Source organism: Xiphophorus maculatus, chromosome 12 (assembly GCF_002775205.1).
Source record: "Xiphophorus maculatus strain JP 163 A chromosome 12, X_maculatus-5.0-male, whole genome shotgun sequence".
NCBI classification, from domain to species: domain Eukaryota; kingdom Metazoa; phylum Chordata; class Actinopteri; order Cyprinodontiformes; family Poeciliidae; genus Xiphophorus; species Xiphophorus maculatus.
In genome coordinates, this window is record NC_036454.1 from 8025953 (window position 1) to 8046498 (window position 20546).

At 35.1% G+C, this 20546-nt stretch overlaps 2 protein-coding genes across 4 annotated transcripts; one reads left to right on the top strand and one right to left on the bottom strand.

The window, feature by feature from the left end:
• Nucleotides 1-205: 205 nt before the first annotated feature.
• LOC102233911 (gamma-crystallin M2-like) lies at nucleotides 206-3249 on the bottom strand. Its single transcript, XM_005800994.3, has 3 exons — nucleotides 3136-3249; nucleotides 1378-1620; nucleotides 206-537 (listed from the first exon to the last, which is right to left on the bottom strand). Exons 1-3 carry the CDS (start codon nucleotides 3166-3168, stop codon nucleotides 259-261), a joined length of 555 nt encoding a protein of 184 aa, XP_005801051.1. The 5' UTR covers nucleotides 3169-3249; the 3' UTR covers nucleotides 206-258.
• A 2441-nt stretch (nucleotides 3250-5690) lies between these two features.
• On the top strand, nucleotides 5691-16306 carry inpp5e (inositol polyphosphate-5-phosphatase E). 3 transcript variants are annotated; one of them, XM_023344207.1, is made up of 12 exons: nucleotides 5713-5774; nucleotides 7020-7048; nucleotides 7241-8061; nucleotides 9427-9550; nucleotides 9625-9722; nucleotides 9797-9921; nucleotides 11906-12025; nucleotides 12146-12253; nucleotides 12764-12925; nucleotides 13653-13768; nucleotides 13845-13981; nucleotides 15372-16306. In XM_023344207.1, exons 3-12 carry the CDS (start codon nucleotides 7307-7309, stop codon nucleotides 15502-15504), a joined length of 1878 nt encoding a protein of 625 aa, XP_023199975.1. In that variant the 5' UTR covers nucleotides 5713-5774; nucleotides 7020-7048; nucleotides 7241-7306; the 3' UTR covers nucleotides 15505-16306. The 3 variants fall into 3 exon arrangements, with proteins under 3 accessions (XP_023199974.1, XP_023199975.1, XP_005801087.1); XM_023344206.1 differs by lacking the exon at nucleotides 7020-7048 and having other exon boundaries at nucleotides 5691-5774; XM_005801030.3 differs by lacking the exon at nucleotides 5713-5774 and having other exon boundaries at nucleotides 6738-7048.
• The last annotated feature ends 4240 nt before the right edge of the window (nucleotides 16307-20546 follow it).

Sequence of the window (20546 nt, forward strand, 5' to 3'; positions counted from 1 at the left end):
TTTTGGGTACTTTAGACATTTAAATTTAATTTATATTTTGAAAGCAGGTGTAATTTTCTTTCCACTTCACTTTTTTTCTAATTTGTGTCACCTAAGTCGATTCTTTTTTAAAAAAATTTGATATTTTAAATGTCTCAAACTTTTCAAGCTTATGCTTTCATCAATAAGTTTGAAAAAAAAAAGGTGTTTGGAAATAAACAGTGGCTTCAACCCAGCAGGAGTTTATTTTTTGACAGCTTTATTGAGTGCAAAGAGAGTTTAGTAGTAGGAGTCGGTGATGCGCCTCATGCTCATCCACCTCATCCCGCTCCCGCCCATGTTGCTGAAGCTCCGGTACTCGCCAGGCCTCATGTACATCATCCTGCCTCTGAAATGGGGCTGCTCGTACATCAGCCAGTGGCCGTCCATCACGTTGCAGGACATGCAGTTGGACATGCGGTAGCGGTCCATGATGCTGTCGCAGTCGTCCATCATCTCGTACATCTGACCCCCGAAGTTCTCCCTCTCGTAGATCCTCATCCTGTAGGATCCTCTGTACTGTGACGCGAGACAAAAACATTTGAGCCGCAGTTAGTTGTGTCTGCTATCTTCTAGTCTTTAAGTCAAATAAACTGAGCCAGTTTTAGATTTTGAACCTAAATGTGAGTTTGTGTAAGATAAACTTATAGCAGTAAGTTGTGTTAACTTTTTATTCATTTGGTAAAACCTCCAAAAGTGGAATAAACCCCAGTTTTTAAAAAACTGAGACAATAAAAAGACAGGTGTGGGAACTGTTTCCCAGAATGCTTAGCGGCTTGTTTCTGTATCCTGAGGACTCTTGTGTTTTATTAAGGCAAATGTGTATATTAATGCAACTGGAGAATAACATCATCTTCACACTAAATGTTTTAGGTCAGAATTCATTGTGACATTTAATAAAATTCATTATCAGAACAGAAATTTTGTTCATGCAATTTGAAACAAGAATTTAAGTTATTCTAAAAATGAACAATACATTTTCATCAATAATAAGGAAATATTTACTTAAAACAAGCCTCTATAGCTTACTGAAAAGTTACTTTTAAGTTAGTTTGTTTTATTTCAAGTGTACTAAGATATTCGCTCTACAAATAATACCAAAAAATACTTAAGATTTTGTCCTTTTGCAGTGTATGAATTATTACTATTTAGAGAATAATGTCGTAAGAGAATAAAATCATAAAATTACAAGAATAAAGTCATAATATTTACAGATTAAAGTAAAACTATAATTTTATTTATCTTTTTACTAGCATTGTCCTAATAGTTTGTGCCACCCTTTCACAGTTTGTGCCCCTGCTTGGGCCCTTTAAAAAAAAAAGTCTAGTCACGCCCCTGGCTGAGTGTGGGATTGGTTACCATGGGGATCATGCGGCAGGACCGGATGCCGTCGCTCATGCCCATCATGCTCATGTAGTCGGCGTACTCGCCCCTCCTCATGAAGTACTGGTTGCCCATGTAGTTGGTGCGGTCGTAGACCATGAAGCAGCCTCTCTCCACCCGGCAGGAGTGACACCTGCTCAGGTAGGACGACATGTCTGGGCAGTCGCTCATGCACTCATAGGAGCGACCCTGGAAGTTCCGGTCCTCGTAGAAGACGACCTGAGACGGGAAGACTTTGGTTAGCTCCGGGGTTGCGTAGGAATTAGCTACATTTACTCAATTACATTTAGTATTTTTACTACGCTGAACTTTTTATTTTTACTTGAGTAATCTTATTTTATAAATATTATAAGTTTGATAATTACTACATTTAATAAATGATATAAATGTGTTAATTTACCAAATTTATTTAATTGTTAAATTTTATAAATTATTTACACACACTCTTTTTTAATATGCATATCTATATGTTACAAAAATTATTCTATTATTATTAGTTTTTATTTGAGTATTAAATCAGGGGCTTAATCTGGGACCTGAGTTTGAATTTCATACCACAATCAAGTAAAAGTGGTATGACATTAAAAAAGTCTGTGAATCCTTATTATGAAGTATTGCTACTTTTATATGAGTAAAATTTCTGGATTCTCTACTTCACTAAATAAAAGACCAACAAGTTTTAACCAAAAATTCACCATAAACAGACACAAACACCTGCAGTGTTTTGTTGAAGTTTCATAAGTTTTTAATTTTTAATTGAAAGATTTTTTTATGCCTGATTTTGTTATTTTTTGTTACTTATGTAAATTATTGTCATTTTCATCCTTAAAATTCCCATTTAACTTTATATTTAGTTTTGTTTTTAAATATAAAATGATTAATACTTTGATTAGTTACTCAAAACTTGAGTGGACCTTTTACCAAATACGTTTTTGCTCTTATTTGAGTTGGATGGCTACTTCTTACTTTTACTTGAAAACAATTTTTGGGTTCTCTGCCCACATCTGGGTAACTCGAGTTGTTTCTTTAAGCCAGAAATCAACATTTGTTGCAGCTCTTTTTGGGCTTCCTCTACGTTTCGGCTGTTGAAATTCATTTTTAATTACTACTGTCATAATTGCATTTTATATGTAAGAATTTCTTGTTCATTGTAGATTGTAAATTTGACATAATTGACGTAATTAAGATATTTCACATAGGCATTTGGTCTAGTCAAAAACATAATGAGAGATATCTTCACTTACTAATACTTATAGTAATAAACCAATATCAGATATCTGGAATGTAAGTGCGGTGAAACTGATTTTATGTTAAATTGGCTTGCCATAGGATACCTAGCTAACAGCAGCGCGTTACATGGTCTTGTACTGCGGTCAACAATGCAGCGTTTTCACTGCAAACGCCAGTGAAAAGATGAGCCAGCAGAGTCAAAGTGGTGCGATCTGTGCTCAGATGGAGGTTTGGATAAAACTAAATATTGCAACGATGAGTTATCTTTCCTCTGAAGCACAAGCAGTTTATAGTTAACGTCTCTACATTAAATTTTGGAACAATATGTAAACCTGGAAAACAGACAAAAAACCCCCGTATTTTTAAAATAGATATATTTTGAAAACATGCATATTTGCAACTCAAGCTTATACAAAGTTGAGCATAGTGATTAATCGCGCTGTTTTTAATTCATTTTTTTATAAGTTTTCCTCAAAACACATAATTAAAGAATGCCAGACTCACCCTGCTCATCATGTTCATTCCAGGAGAGGTCATTTTGGTTGTCAGTCGGCTTTTGCTGCTGCGGGAACTGCTGTTGTTCTTTCTCTTGCACTAAACTGTGCCTTATTTGGCTTAACCCTTTCCTTTTATACTTGACCCAAAGACTGCCCCTTTTTGTTCAAACGCCCTGAGCCAGCAACAATGCCATAGAAAAACACAGAATATGGAAAGAGTCGTCAACATTCCCGGGGGGCCAGCCAGCTCAGAAATCCATTCAGCGGCTGTTTCTCATGAAAAGTGTCGGCGGGTCACAGAAAGGATGGCGGGGTTAACAATCGGCGCTCTCACCTTGACGTTGTCCATTCACCATGACCTACCTCAGCATCAACAGCGTTCTCTTTTTTGTTTCCCCCTGACATAATGAGCTTTGTGCAGTCAGTACTTTTGGCATGTTGCTAAGCGTGTGGAAAGTTATTGTGTTTCCATTAAAAGGTAAAACAATTTGAAAGAAAAGATTGAAAAGTGCTAACACAATACTATTTTTTTTAATTTATTTGCTTCATACTGACAAAAAGTAAAAACTAGAGAAAATATAAGTTAAAACAAATTATCATGCCCAATTGACATGCAATTTTACATTATCTGTTCAAAAAGAGCAGAAGATACAAGATCATCAATTTACAAACATTTAAATATCCAAACATTAGACAAACTTCAATTATTTCCACATTATATGACACTAAAATCTCACATTCTCATCCTTAAATGTGCAATTATTTATACATTTTTAATATCATCAATAACATTTTCGATGACACCCATACCATGTTTTCCAATAAGCTCCTTTTTAAGCAGTTTTTTAAGCTGGTTTATATTTAGTCCATTACACACTGATAAATGTTCTAATTCATTGGTTTTTAAATTATAACTCCCTTCCTTGTCACAAAACATTTATTGTATCATGTTTTTTTTTTTTACTTTAAACGTGAATTGTACAGTTTTAAATGTTACAAGATCTAAGAATTTCAGTCCATTTGATTTAAAAAAATAACAGGTTTGTTCTCAATATCCCATTTTATGTTGTATTCAAATTTATTTATTTTTTTCGTATTACGTACAACGGTTGTAAATTTGTTTTGTATGTATTGCCCCAAACTTCCACACAATATGTCAAATGTGGTACAATGTGTATTATACAAAATAAATAAAAAATTTTTGTAAATTCTATAATGATAGAAAAAAACTAAAATACTAAGCAGCAGACTTTTTATTTGGTTTTAATCTGTTTTAATTTACTCTAAATAATTAATGGAGAATTCTGTACTGTTGATAACTGATAACTGGGATCAATTGAAATATTGGTGTGATTGAATTTAAATTGAGACTACATTTGTTGTCTCTATAAAAATAAACCAAATTGATCATGTGTATGATTTTTTTTTAATTGGTGCATCCCAGAAATAAATTAAGGCTGATTCTACATTGGGTTTAAGGTAGCCATTTTTCAATATTCAAAATTATTTAAATGTTTCCATGTTTCAAGTTTGAGAGAAACATATTATGTTCTGCCGTCTCCAAAGATATTAAGGCAAAAATAACTAAATATGATCTAAAATTAAACCACATGGATCAGAAAGTCTTAACAGAAAATAAAGAAATGACTTGGACAAAATATATAATACTGCTTTTTAAAAACTGATTTTATGTTTTTGGATTTTTGTCTTCCCTGGTTTGACTTGACATTTTTTTTTTATCGAATAAATGCAACAATAACTATAGTTACTTTTACTCAGTTACATTTACTTGAATAATTTCTGTGGGGAAAAATACTTTAGGAGTAGTTTTACTACATCTTACTGCTTACTTTTATTTTGGTAATATTATTATGAAGTGAGTGAAATTTCAGGATACTTTTCCTACTGCACTAAACTTCACTGAATAAAGAAAAAATGTGTTGTGTTAAAGTGAAACTTCTTATTTGTATTATTGTTGTCTTTTATATATTTTTTTATTTTCTTAGCCTGTTGTGACATTTTGATGCCAAAAAGATACAGCAAGGAGCAAATATTATCACCAGAGCATATTGATCTGTAAAAAAAAATATCTGTTGTGAGTTTTAGTTTCATAAGATATTTATATTGAAATAATTTGACATTGAACATGTCAATTTTGTTTTGTTTTGTCTGACTGATAACATAATTTTTAAGTACACTGCTCAAAAAAATAAAGGGAACACTTAAACAGGTGTTTAACACTTAAAGTGTTCCCTTTATTTTTTTGAGCAGTATATTAACTCAGACCTGATCAGATACAAAATAGTTTTTTACTCTTAATTTAGTGATTTCGTGGATGGCAACTTTTCACTTTTACTTGAGTCAAAATATGTTGAAGTAGTGCTACTCTTACCCAAGTACAATTTGTGTGTACTCTGCCCACCTTTGACCGTAAAATATCGGTACTTCATTAAGAAAATTAAAAACGACTATGGAAGTGATTGAACAGTTGTAATATAGCTTTCTGACTGAGGGGGGCGCTGTGACGCATCTCAATCCAGTTTTCTTCTGTCTTCTTGGCAACAAAATCCGTGTTGTTAAACGTTGCTAGGGAAGTCGCAGAGCTAATTTTAAAATTGCTACTCAGATGTTGACAGTTCACTGAAGGTAACACTACATTATCATGATTTCGATTTCTTTGAATAAAGGAACACAAATAAACGGAGACTTTATGTTAATCCGGCTGAAAAAGATTTAACAGGAACGTTATTTAGCTCAGCTAGCTAGAATATATTGTTGCTATTAGTTAGCATTTAGCATTGCTAACCATAGCAGAATTGCTACCCAGTGTCCATAAAATAGTGGAAATGAAACAGCTGCTTTTGTTGTGAAACTTTCTGGTTAGAAAGTAAAACGCGTAAAAGTGGTAAAATATGTTAAAGTTAGAAATAACTTTATTTTTGGCAAAGTAAGTAAGTAACAATGTTCGGTAGCAGCAGTGATTTAACTGATTGAGTCAAACATTTGAGTTTTTAACCGCTAAATGTGTCATTGTTTAGCGATGTCAGCTATAACAACAACATCTGAATTATATTCTGCGCTGGAAGGACAATAAAAAGCGATACTAAACTTAAAGGTTTGGTTTTCAAATCACAAATCAGAGTTCGCTTGTGTGGAAAAGTTACAGATGAAAAATTTATTTGTAACGGGCAAATTTGTTAGACCAAAGTAACAACATATGTTGTTAGGGATGTACAAAACGAAACAGAAGCGCTTGATTTATGTAGAAAACGTTTTTGATGGTGAAATAACAGAATACCGCAAACTTAAATGGAATCTAATGGAATGGAATCTTTCTTCCCCACAGCCGTCAGAGCCATTACTCCCTGCCGCCCCCCTCTCCCACACATATCATAACCTCGCAGTCACACATACATATCCCCCACCCCCACACAGCCATATTGTTCTGCACTTTGCACTGTCACATTATCTGTACTTTGCCATAATTGGACCTGCTGCTACTTCTTTGGTGTGGTTGAGTGCCTTTAGTTAATTTAGTTGTATATATTGTTATTATTATTATTGTGTGTTTGCTTATTTATACTGTATATATTTGACCTTTTGCACGGGAGCTGCAATGGAAATTTCGTTGAATTCTGTTCAATGACAATAAATGCTATCTAATCTAATCTAATCTAAAATCCAGATAGTCCACCAAATTTAGCAATGATACATATAAAAACTTCAGGACACCAGATGTTAAGCTGGAGCGCCCTGATCTAAACCTAACTGACGTAGCAGTGGTTACATGTTCAGGTTTGATTCTTGACATCTAGGATTGCTTTGAAATTTCCCCCAGTTTACCCTAATTTCCTTCCCTCTGTCTGCTGAAAAAACGGCCTTTCTGTTTAGATGCTGCCATGTGGGTCATGGTGGTAGATGTAAGTTTAATTTTCTGCTTTTAATAGTATTCTACATGTAAATATAAAGTTTAATTTCACTTTCCTGTCATCAGACTATCTTCTTCCACGTATCTTCTGTATTTCAACAATACCTTTCCTATTCTCTGCCACCTCAGCTCCTCTAGGCAACTTATTTGACATTTTACTGAGATACTTTCTGTTTATTTGCAGGTCTTCTAATAGCAATGAAAAAGCTTTATCCAGCTCACCACAGCTTGTTTCAGACATGAAGAAAGGATGACTGAGAATGGAGAGGACTGTACTCTCAACCGCCCCTGTGAAGCTCCTGGGAAAGGAGACTATGGTGACGTAGAAAGCAAGATCCCCAAAACTCCTTTAGTTGATGTAAAATCTACCAACAAGAACAATGATGCAGGACAGGCAGACAGGGAGATCCCTGTGTATCTGCCTCGCCCTCCATCAATACCTAAAGTCTCAAAGTTTGACAAAAGTGTGTCTGTGGAGGATAGCATGAGGACCAGGAAACTGAGAAGCAGCCAGGAGAGTCTGAGTGACAGAGCAGAGACGGGTTCCTCCACAGACTCTCTCAAAGATGATCGAATATCTCAGAGAAATGAGCAGAACTCCAACTCCAGACCCCAGCCTGCATTCGCAGTGGGATCTCCGGTCTTCCAGGACAGGAAGAGCCGGCAGCCGCAGCACGAAGCTCAGTCGTACAGGCAGCACAGTGTCTCGGACGACCAACGGGGGAGAGCCGCCAAGGCGCGGCTGTCTCCAGTGCAGCCCACAGGGCCGCTGCCCACTTTGGACAGCAACTTTGCGTCAGCCACTTTACGGGCAGCTAATAGGATTGACAGGGATTGTTTGGATTATGGCATGCTGGTCAAAGAGAAAGGCGGTGAGTGTCTCCACAGGAACCTGAGCGACAGCCGGCTTCTGGAGAACATGGGGTCGGACAGCACCTCGGTAAACTCCATGAAGTCCATCTACAGCGTACTAAGCCCCATCAGACCCCAGGATGTTCGAAACAGGTAAGGTAGACTTAGGACGCCGTGTAAGTGCCGGGCTCAGATTACCATCAGGTTGGCATTAAGGGTTTTTTGTGTAGCTTACTCTTCCTGGTATAACAGGGTCATTAGATGCTGAGGACTTTTAACAAGGTTGATATGGATGCTTAAAATCCTTCAAAATGCTTGAAATTCATATATTTTTTCAAGGTTTGGAAAGGGCTTGATATTCAGACTACACCGTTTGAACATTATTGTTTTAGCATTTAATTTGAGCAGAAACGAAATTTACCTTAAAATAATTTGTTTGGATTGTTTTAGTCTAATGAATGTTTCTTATTCCTAATGATTATTGATCTGTGTATTTTAAATAAAGTTTGGCTTATGTTTTATACGCTAAACAACATTATTGAAATTGGGGGCTTTTTTTTCATTAGTGTTTTGTTTTTGGACCAGTCAGGTGTTCAGGAGAGACACATTTCAAAACATAAGATTTTATTTTATTTTAATGTACTTTGTCCTTAGTGTAGAATGTAGAATACTGTTACAAGACATTACTAATAACAGCTATAAGTGAAGTCATATAATTGTGAATTGAAACTATCTTTTTGAAATTAATTTGCATTGTTTTATCTCCAAAGTGCAGTGCTGGAAAAGTTTGAAAACTTACCTTGAAAAGGCTTGAATTTTATTGTGGAAAAGGTGTATGAATCCTGTTCTAGGGTTACAGATTAGAAATAAAGAGAATATATTGATAATGGCATAATAATGCAAGACCAATAAACTTTAATTTTGTAAATAATACTTACTATTGTAACTGGAAGATATTTTAAACATGCAAAATAAAGCGTGACAAACAGACACAATAATAAAACATAAATAAGAACCACTTACAACCAAAATAAAGTAGATTATAATGTCTCTCTAAACAAAATTTCCCTTCAAAAACATTAATCATTACTGAACTTGTCAATTCAGTTTATCATGCGATCAAACGCTTAATTGCGACAGGCTTAATTAATACATTAACACAAATATCTTCTCGCATCTTTATGTTGTTTTTCAAAAATGTCAAAGAAAAAAAATTGCAAAATACCAAAATTTTGTTTTCCTTTTCTGTTGTGTTTCCCTGCAACTTCAGGTTTTACAAATTTATTATGTGCCAACATCTTGAGCAGGAAGAGTGGTCTTAGAGAATATACCTGTTCAGCCTCATTTTTGACAGGAATGAAGCCAAAAATGGGTCAGACTATGATAGTTTTTCTCTTGTCAGCAACTATTAAAGACAAAGTCCAAGGTTTTCTTTTCAGCAGATTGTTTTTTTTTTTTTTTCCCTCGTTAGATGTCAGCTGTGATGCAGAAACTAATCCTAATTTTTTTTTCTCTCAGGAGTTTCCTGGAGGGGAGCATGCTGGGAAGCGGTGCCTTGCTCGGGGCTGAGGAGCTGGACCGCCACTTCCCCGACAGACAAGTCGGTGTTTACGTCGTCACCTGGAACATGCAGGGAGAGAAGGTAGGAGGAAGCATCAAACACCCTTACAGCATGTCGTTGACCTCCAGGTCATAACCAAACGTCTGACCTTTCAGTTCTTACCAACCAACCTGAACGATCTCCTCCTTCCGACGGACTCTGACTTTGCACAGGATTTATACGTCATTGGGGTTCAGGAAGGCTGCCCTGACAGGTACGTCCAGGTAGAGGGTTTTTACGATTAATGTTGAGTTAATGATCAATTTGTATGCATGTGTTTGCTTGTAGGAGGGAGTGGGAGACCTGTCTTCAGGAAACTCTGGGACCTCACTATGTTATGCTTTACACGGCGTCGCATGGCGTTCTCTATCTTACCGTGTTTATCAGGAGAGACCTCATGTGGTTCTGTTCAGGTCTGTCCTCTATTGTTGCTCTGCTGCTTATCTTTACATGGTGAATCAATCATTTCAATCACTTGAAAATGAAAGTCCACCTGCTGCCTTGAAAATGCAATTAAAGTCAGCAAGAAAATTGTTTTGTTTTTAACTCAGAAATTAAAGTTTATGAAATTGATTTAACAACAGGAGACAAGTTGTCTAAACATTGTTTTTTTTAAGTTCATTGGTCTTGAATTGTGAGTTTTAACTAAATGCTGCAATTTAAACCAAATATTTTTTTCACAGTATGCAAGAACAAAACTGCCCTCACCTAGTTAAAGAGCCACATTTCTATATTATTTTCTCTCACAATATCAAGTTAAAATAGCTGCTTATTTTGCCTTAGAATAATTACATTTGTTGTTTCAAATTGCGTGAACAGAATTTCTGATACGATCATAAATGTTATTAAACATCACAATAAAAACATTTAGTGAACAGGACATTATCCTCAAGCTTTACAAACTGACAGTTTAATTAAAATAAACATAACACACACTGGATACCAAAACATGCCGCTAAGCACTCTGGGAAATAGTTCCCCCTCCTGTCTTTTTCTTCTTTCAGTTTTTTAAGCGCTAACCTAAAAACTGTTGGTTATTCAACTCTTGTAGGTTTGACAAAATTAATAAAAAGTTAACACAACTTACTACTGTCAGTTTATCTTTCACAAACTCAAAATATAGATTCAAAATCTAAAACGCACTAAATTTATTTTACTTTGACTTTGTTTTACAGTTTCAAAGTCTTATCATGATATTTTGTAGTAATGCGATAACGATAAAAAGACGATAAGAATTATTAATTCCCTCTTTTTTAAGCCACTGCATGGCAGTGACTGCATGACAAAGTGCTTCTTTAGGACTTTGGTCACAAAGAAATGTAATTTACATCTCTAAGCTGCACAGGTTAACGGCCTTTAGTCATATTGTCAGATAATCGCATGATAAACAAAATTGACAATTTTGATTATAATAATTAATGTTTTTTGAAGGGAAATTTTGTTTAGAGAGACATCATAAACTATTTTATTTACGGTTTTGGTTGTAAGTGGTTCTTATTTATGTTTTATTATAGTGACATTTATTAATACTGTCAATAAAAAAATCATGCTAGTAATGCATACAAAGTGAAGTTATTATGTATTATAGCCACAAACTTTGTCTTTAGAACCAAATTTAGTTCTAAAAACAAGTTAGTTTGACAGTTTTGGGGAAGTTTAAACATGATAAATGATAAAGAATACAAAAATTCCCACTCATACAAGAAACTATCAGAGTTTTTCTTTTTGCTCCTTTCAAGTTTTTGTTGAAGTCCTTAAATAAAAGTTGCAACATCAATTTGCTATGATATAAGCAAGTTTCTCATTGAACCACTAAAGTTGAATAATTGTTTTAATAATCTTAACTTTAACCCTTAGAATATTCAACATACACCCAGATTTTTCATACTGATCCTCAGATTACAGTTAAAAGTCTCATTTTTTACATTTGTTCAATCTTTGTTGCCCTTGTCGCTCTCCTTTCATTTTTGAGAAAAGCAGCTGCCTGCATTAAGTTGTTTTGTGTGTTTTATTCCTGGGAAAGAATTATGGTGAAACTGGATTCTGGTAGTTTGTTTATCGAATTGAAATATTCTGGTCGCCTTGTCTCAAACACCAACTAATTTGAGAGTGTACGAGTAACAAGATTTCAGGGATTTTTCATTGAACTGTAAGAAGATATTGAGTTTAAAAAAACAAACATAAGTTGAAACAGTTACTTAACTTGCTAAAGTCTTTAAGTATGTAAGTGTTTCGGTTATTTTTCATTATTAAATTTAAATCAGAGTGGCCTTAGAAATTCTTACAGAAAAATACAGAAATTTTATGAACAATTTCAGGATATTATACATGTCTTATTTATTTTTTGTTAACTTTGGTTTTTAGTCACAAGCTTTTCTTATTGTTTTGTTAAAACAGAGGTGGAACATGCCACAGTCACGACTAGAATCATCTCTCAGATCAAGACGAAAGGAGCCGTCGGCATCACCTTTACCTTTTTTGGAACTTCCTTTCTCTTCATAACGTCCCACTTCACATGTGAGTAGGTGTGTCTGCTGATGAAGATGGTAAAGAAGGTGTACTAAGACTCAACTGTTTCGTTGTTTTTTTGTTTCCTCTTTATCTCTGGATGATTCTGTTTCTTGGTTTTTCCTTCAGCTGGAGATACCAAAGTTTACGAGAGAATACTCGATTACAACAAGATCATCGAAGCTTTAGCTCTGCCCAAAAGCCTTCCGGACACCAACCTTTATCGCTCCTCACCAGGTAAGACGTTACAGTGTCTTTAAATGTGAACAAATTAAAACAACAGCTGTGATTATGAATGAGGTCTTTTTACAATGTAAACAAACGTCTTTCTTGAACATTTGAACATTCTTATCTTTATTGAATAAAATATATGACCAAACTTTTTCACTCACAAACAAAAGTTTGCAAATTAATATTACACATTTCCTGCCAGAACTAAAATCTCTGACTGAACCCCTCAAACTTTCTAATTACAAAATATTTTCCCAAAACTTCAGTCTTTTTTATTTAGTCATTTATTTGGTTTTCTGATTGTATGATTTTTTTTCTTATTTTTCCTTGATTCATTTATTTTGTATTTTTATATTTCTTTTCCTTAAAATATGTATCTCCTCTTGCTTAAATTTATCCTTTAATATCTCACATATCTCCCTCTTTATGCATTATATCTCGTCCTTGCTTTGGATGCGCTGTCCTTTAAATCAAAACCTTTTTTATTTCACGTGAAATATTTTTGTTTACTTGCAGCCGATGTCACCACAAGGTTCGATCAGGTCTTCTGGTTTGGGGATTTCAACTTCCGGCTCGGTAAAGACCGGGCGGAAATAGAAGCCATCATGAAGCGAACTGTAGGGGGCGATATGAGCTCTCTGCTGGAGCACGACCAGCTGTCAAACCAAATGAAGGACGGTACGTATGAGGAAGGCTGAAGATGGCCAATATGGCTGCTTGGTGAGAAGACAGAGTATTAAAGCCATGCTAAGAAAATAAAATAATAAAATGACGAGAATAAAGTCCTAAAATTATGAGAATTACGTTATAAAATTACAATGAGAAAGTCATCAAATTCTGTGAATAAAGTCATAAAATTTTGTGAATAAAGTCGTACTATTAAGAGTATTGTCCTAATATTAAAACTTAATTCTTCTAATATGATTCTATTCTCGAAATATTGACTTTATTCTCATATTTTCACAACTTTATTCTTGTATTAATATAACTTTATTCTCAAAGTATTTTAACTTTACTTACATAATATTATGATTTCAACCTCAAAATATCGTGACTTTAATCTCATATTATTGCAACCATATTCTCATTATTTTGACTTTATTCTTGAAATATTCTGGCATTATTCTTGTATTATTACAACTTTCATAATATGACTTTATCCTCACAATAAGACTACAATCTAAAAATATTACAACTTTATACTCCTATTATTTTGACTTTATTCTCATGCCTTCATGAATATCATGACTTTATTCTTTCATGACTTTTATCTCAAAATATTATAACTTTATTCTCGTATTCTTTCGACTTCATCCTACTAGTTTACCTCATAATTTTATTTTGTGTTTTTTTTCTCAGTATGACCCCGGTACTCTGTCGTATTTGGTTGTCTGTCTCTGTGCAGGTTCGATCTTTAAAGGTTTCCAAGAAGCACCGGTTCACTTCTTCCCAACATATAAATTCGACATCGGCTGTGACAACTACGACACCACCTCCAAGCAGAGAACGCCCTCATACACAGTAAGAAGACAGCCTGCTGTTTTCAGCGTCTCGTTGCTCTAGGTCTTTGTGTGGTTTAGCGCGCTTGTTTTCTCAGGACAGAGTCGTGTTCAGGAGCAGGCAGGCCACCGACATACGAGTGCTGAAATACAACAGCTGCTCCAGCATAAAGACCTCTGACCACCGACCCGTCATCGCCGTCTTTCAGGTCAAACTCAGGCCGGGAAGAGACAAGTGAGTCCATTAAAGACTTTTTTCTGTAGGTCACCTAGTCCCAATGTTGTTCACAGCCGCAGCAGTTTTAGAATTTAAATTATTTTTATTTAACCAACATGTTTGCGATCATTTTTTTTCAATCACGTTTAATAAAAATGTTTTCCCTTCTCAATAATGAATGGAATCATAGCAGTCATGTACTTAACATGGCTGACCAGCTTTTAGTATGTTTCCAATAGTTTTTTTTTACCATTTCTCTTTGGTGCTGAGCTCTGAATGTTTGCTGTTGGAAGGCCTTCAGGCCATCACCCTAATCTTTAACATCCTCCACAGATCTTCTATCAGATTCAGGTTAGGAATCTGTTGGGCAGGAAAAATAGTAATGAAACATGTTTACACCTAAAGCTGTCAGGGATATGAATAACTGCAAACTGTATATTTAAATGGGTAATATTTTAATTTGCTCAGCTGATGGGATGAATTTGGATTTGTTGATTTTTAAAGATTGCTTCTCAAGAAACAAATCTGGAAACATTCAAGACCTTCTGGTCTTGAATGAGGATAAAATGGAGCTAAATTACAATACTTGGAAATTTCTGAGTTTCAAATGTTGAATTTTGAAAAGAAAATCCTTGTTTTTTCTAGAAAGTCTTTGAGATTAATCTCAAATTTTCCAAGTTTTGTCTGGCAATATTTTTTCTTTTGGAGCTCAGAAGACTTATTTTTCTAGAAAATTTCAGTTTTTTCTAGAAAATGCCCACCTTTTGAAACTGAAATTTCTTTGTTTTTTGTAGAAAATTTCTGAGATTAATCCCAAAATTTAAGAGATTTTCTAACAAAGTTTTGACTTTGTTCTCGGAAATTTTCGTGTTTTTTTGTAGAAAATTTCAGAGAATCTCAAAACGTTGGAGTTTTTTTTAGCTAATTTATGTATTTTGGAGCTCAGAACAAGGTTTCCCCCAGAAAACTTGCTAAGCCTGGTGGTTGGATGCTCAGCAGTCATTCATCTAGCAGCGGTTGTGTTTTTGAGTTAAAAAAATGACAGGAAATTTTAAAATATCACCTGATAATTATGTGTTATTGGAAGATTAATATTTGAACACCAACTATAGTCTAAAAAATGCAAACATTAAAAAAAATTTAATAAATAAGCAAAGCTAAGTCTGGTGGGGGCACAAGTAAAGCCTGGCGGCCCACCAGGCTTATAATTCACTGGAGGAAACCCTGCAGAAATTTTTTTGACTTTTCAAACTCAGAAGTTTTTTTTTCAAAAAAATTCTGAGATTACGCTAAAAACTTTTGCGTTTTTTGGTGGAAATTTACTGGAAGTAATTTTAATCTAATAACCTGTTAATTAATCATGGTAATTTGATTTTCCCTTTACTGTATTTGCTTGTGTGTTGGTCAGTATTCCTCTCTGTGGAGGACTGTTTGACCGGAGTTTGTACTTGGAGGGCATCAAGCGGAGGATGACGGCCAGAGAGCTGAAGAGGAGGGAGGCCATATCGAGCCAAAGCAGCACCATCTGCGCCATCTCTTAAACGTTCCCATGGACTCTCTGTGCCACGCGTGGAAATGGACCAAAACGAAAACCAGTGTTGTCTTAGCTGCTGGGACGACAGAGTGCGAGGACCATAAGGTCAGACAGATACGAGGTTTGCAGACATCAGCAGTCTGGCCTTTACTTATCTAGCCTTCTTTTCTCAAAACACACAAAGTGAGAGGATTTCTCTTCACACACATGCTTCGACTGACTCGACATCATTCATCCTAATTTGTGTTTCACTAACATCTTTAGCCATAATGTTGCATTTTTATGATTAAAGGATCAAATGCCTTGTGATTTATAGTGCACTGAGCCTAACTATTGTGAAAACGCAGCTGTTTGGCTTTTTTTTTTCTTTTTTTTTGGTCATACGATTTCTACTGAGGTTAGTAAAGTTTAAAGAGCATGAAGAAGAAAAGGAAGGTACAACTTGTTTCCATTTCAGGGAAATCTGATGTTTTTATTTATATGAAGAACTTTAACTTTTCTTCAGGGAACTCACTTCTGTAAAAACTATGTTGAAATGTTTACCATCATTTAGGCCATCCAGTCCTCATCATAAACACTAACTTTATGCCTTACCTCTCATCTAATCCCATAAATACTGTAACTTTGAATGTACTGTATGTAGCACAGCTATGAACCTGCATTCCGAGCTTAAAAAGCATTCTGCTCGTATTTAAAAAAGAAAAAGTGCCTGTGGGTCTTGGTATCATGTCAACATGACCCGTCTTAATTTGCAACTTTTTATGTAAACTAATGTGTAATATCCGGTAATAAATGTGTGACAAATTTAATTTTTTGCTTAATTTTATTAATGGCTGCAAAGTTTTACTGATGTTTGTATTTATTTTTCAGAGTGGAGACATTTATCTTTAAATAAGAGACTAATAAAGTAGAGAAACTTGCTAAATATGAGCCATTTTACAGTAGTGGCCTGTTTATTCAGGGCTGCATGACATTTGATCCAGGATTTTTTGGGGGGAGTTTCAATAGAGATAAGTTTAACCTTCAATGATGTACAGGTAATAAATGCTACATTATCAGTGTGAGGACACTTAGTTGGAACTGCAACAAATGCTTTAATTACAGCTACAAGTCCAAGTTTAAGTTTATTTCTTTCTGTTTATAAAAAACAGAAAGAATGGAAAAACATATTTCAACTCTAAAATATTAGATTATTATCAGCATAACAAACTGTGTCTCATTTTCCTCCAGTTTATAAATTGACCCTATATTTCTCCCTGAATTTTGCTTCATTTAGTTAAAATTCTGTGAATAGAACCTATTTAGCACCTTTTTTACCCAATTATTTACCAAAAAACAGATTAGTAGGCAGTATTTTGCAGAGCGGTGCGCTCCATCCTGAAGCCGAGCGGTGACCTGAGCGGGGCGGAGAAGCGGTTAGAGGACGGGACGCTCCAGGTGTTCGGCGCTGAACACAGCATGCTGGGGGGGGCGTTTCTAAAATCCTGTTTAGAGTTTTACAGACAATAGAAAAAACACACAAAAACAGGCTAAAATTACTAATGTTTTTTCATATTTTATAAAGGTATGATATTCTAATAAAATGATTAGTGCATACATCTGCGATACCTTTTCATGACACATGTTTATTTAAAAATACCAGATATTGACCCAGTACCTCAGAGAGCCGTTCTGGTGCATTCTCAGAAGTGTACTGAGGAGCCATTTTCCTGCATATTTAGCAGATTTCCCAGCTTCCTGATTTGCATCATCTCTTTCTTCAGAAGGCCTTTCCAGGTCCTGGATGTACTCAGACAAAAAGGCCTGGAATTCGTCACACTCAGATCTAGACAGTCTGGTCACCTTTATTCCAATATGTTCATCTCTACATATGTCCTCAAGGGCATTCAGATGTTTGTTGAATTATTCTAATGTCATATTTTTGATCCTATTAAGGTCCTCCAACCTGTCTTTAAAAATAGGGTTCCTTTGCTCACTCATTGTTATTCCGTTCTGTCTGGACAAATACAATAAAAGTTAAATGTTTTCTATTATTTTTGCGTTAGGAAACACCAGAAATCTTACGTTTTAAGTCTGTTGTTCAGAAATGAATCATTTTCTTGGTTCTGTAAGGTTTGACACTGTAGCATTCAGGAATGCAGCTTTATGATAACATTTGTATTTTCTATTTAAATTGTAAATCTAGGGAAAAAAAACTATAAAATGCAAGTAAAAATGTTAGAAACCAGTCATTTTTATATAAAACATTTATACTAGTCATCAATGAAATATCAATTGCTTCTGAGCAAGTGATATTTTCTGAAGATCTGAGATTTAAGACAACGGTACAAATGTTTTATACATTATTTTACAATAACCTCATGGTTATTCCACTAAATATTTCTGAACTCTTTCTGAGTTTAAACATTAGTATTGTTGTTTCTAAATGACTATGAACTTTTTTCTTTGCATTATTTGAGGAAAGCACTGCATCCTGCACAATCCTGCAGACACTCTGTGTATTTCTGCTTATTTGGGTGCAACATGACATGAAAAAACACATTTTCACAAAAACAGCTCAAATTAAGTTGTAAAGATTTAAATAAACTCATTTCTTTTATTATTACAATACATTTACAGTTCACAATTTTGAAAAGGAATATCATAATTGTCTGGGATTTCTACGTTATGCTTTATAGCTGAATATTTGTTAATTAAAACCAAAAGTGTGCAGCAAGAACAGAGACAATAGATGTGAGGTGGAGGAGGAGGCCTGGAGAGATGAAGAAGGGATGTGCGTCGTCATGGAGTTCAGTTAAACACAGAGCCTGCTCCAACATCTGGTGAGTCTCAGCGCTGATTCCTGAAACATAGTAGACTTATCAAAAATCAAAAAAATCTAGTTTATTTGTGCAGCATGTTTCAGCAACATGGCAGATCAAAGTGCTTTACAACGTGAGAACAAACAATAAAAAAATGATAAATACATAGAATATGTTGGTCAATGTTTCATTTATTACGGTTCAACTTTAAAAAGGTCGGGTCTCTACTTTGATTTAAATGAACTCAGTGTTTCAGCTGTTTTGCAGTTTGCTCCAGACTTGTGGTGCATAGAAGCTGAAAGCTGCTTCTCCATGTTTGGTTCTGGTTCTGAGGTCTGGAAGGTGGATGCAACAACAGGAGATCTTTAATGTGTTGTGGTGCTAAACCGGTCAGTGATTAATAAACTAACAGCAGTATTTTAAAGTCTATTCTCTCAATGTAGGGACTTTAGAGCTGGTGTTATGTGCTCTGTTTTCCTGGTTTTAGTCAGAACTCCAGCAGCACAGCAGCGTTCTGGATCAGCTGCGGCTGGAGGATTGATTTTTTTAAGGCAGACCTGAGAAGACACTGTTGCAGTAATCAATGCGGCTAAAGACAAATGCATGGATAATTTTCTCTAGATCTGGCTGAGACATTGGTCCTCTAATCCTGTAGATGTTCTTCAGGTGACAGAAGACCGACTTTGTAACTGTCTTTATGTGGCTTTGACCACATTCACATCTAAATTAAATGAAATTGTTTTCAGAAAGGCTTAATTTCTACTTCTCACCATGTTGGGACCACTCCCGCCAGGCGTGGACATATGCAGGATCAAATTCCCCCTGAGAAGCTGTTTTAGAGTAAAAAAAAAAAAACAACTTTGCTGAGAAGTTTTCTTTTTGTGTGTGCCAGTCCTGCGATGTCTCCATTCCTACCTTCGGAGGTCTCTGTCAGAAGGTGCTTCAGCTCTTTGAGGGCTCGGGTGAGGTTCTCCAAGCGGTGCTGCAGGTGGAGGTTTTCTTCTTTCAGAGTATGGATGGTGTCCTGCAGCTCATACGCTGAGCTGCACCGCGAAAGCAGAAATATCCACCACACCACTGCAGTGACTTGTAAGATGGGCAGCATCTTTGGATCGATTGATAGCTAAACGTCCGCAGGGCGGCTGGCCAACGAGGTACTGATGTAATCCTGCTGGTTCTGTCTGCAGCTTCTTAGTGCTTCAAAGTTGTGTGGAAGTGTTGAAGTTATTCAACAACTGGGCTTTTTTTTTTCCTGTTTCTGAGTCAGAATCGATTCATTCACTAATGGCTAAATAAATGATTCCAACCCACTTTAAATGATCAATTGTTCTGTTTTGGTTCTAAACGACAAAAATAGTGATACAGAGAGCTGAATGTATCAATGATTAAATGGGGCTACGCTGTCATTATCGTGTGAGTTTAAATCATAATGAAGTTATAAAAGATACAGCTTAGAGATAAATAAATAAATAACAATTGAATTGACTATAATCAATTGGATAGCAGCCAGTTAAATTTACTCAATTATATTTACTTGTGCAACTCTTTTGGAAAAAAAAATACTTTTAAGAGTATTTTTGCTATACTGTATTTTTTACTTTTACTTGAGTCATTTTATTGTGAAATATCTCTACTCCTACTTCAGAAAAATTTCTGTAACTACTCAGAATGAATTTTTTTTTTTTTTTTTACCAAAAATGCACCTGACCCAGACACACACCTGCAGTTTTTGTGTAAGTTTTATAAGTTTTACATTGAAATGAACTGATTTGGAAAAAAATAATTATTTTGTCTGATTTTGAGACTTATATTAAATATTGCCATTTTTGTCCTTAACATACCAAAATTTCCACTTAACTCTATATTTTTGCCTGTCTGAAAATGTAATTTCTAAATATTAAACGATTGATCAGTTACTCAGTACTTGAGTACACCTTTTTACAAAATACTTTTTTTACTCTTACTTAATTTCTTGGATGGTTACTTTTTACTTGAGTAAATATATATTGAGTGCCACTCTTAATTGTTTATACTGTTCCCACCTCTCCCTATAATACATCTTATAATAACTTTTAATCCATAGTACCTACTGCGACGGAATGTTGCTAAACATGATTTTGTTGTGTAGAAATTAAGATAAACAGTGAGCAAAGTTTTACTACTGCATTAGAAAAATTGCAAATGAAGGTTAAATCCCCCCCCCCGATTTGTGACTTGATGTCTCTTTAAGTGTCACGTTTTAATGCAT

Bases quoted from the DNA above. Each gene is read 5' to 3' on its own strand.
- inpp5e (XM_023344206.1), top strand. From the start codon at position 7,307: ATGACTGAGAATGGAGAGGACTGTACTCTCAACCGCCCCTGTGAAGCT. The intron at 12,254-12,763 runs GTAAGACGTTAC...GTTTACTTGCAG, and splicing joins CCTTTATCGCTCCTCACCAG to CCGATGTCACCACAAGGTTC. The intron at 13,769-13,844 runs GTAAGAAGACAG...TTGTTTTCTCAG, and splicing joins AGAGAACGCCCTCATACACA to GACAGAGTCGTGTTCAGGAG.
- LOC102233911 (XM_005800994.3), bottom strand. From the start codon at position 3,168: ATGACCTCTCCTGGAATGAACATGATGAGCAGG. The intron at 1,621-3,135 runs GTGAGTCTGGCA...TTCCCGTCTCAG, and splicing joins GAATGAACATGATGAGCAGG to GTCGTCTTCTACGAGGACCG. The intron at 538-1,377 runs GTAACCAATCCC...CTCGCGTCACAG, and splicing joins CCTGCCGCATGATCCCCATG to TACAGAGGATCCTACAGGAT.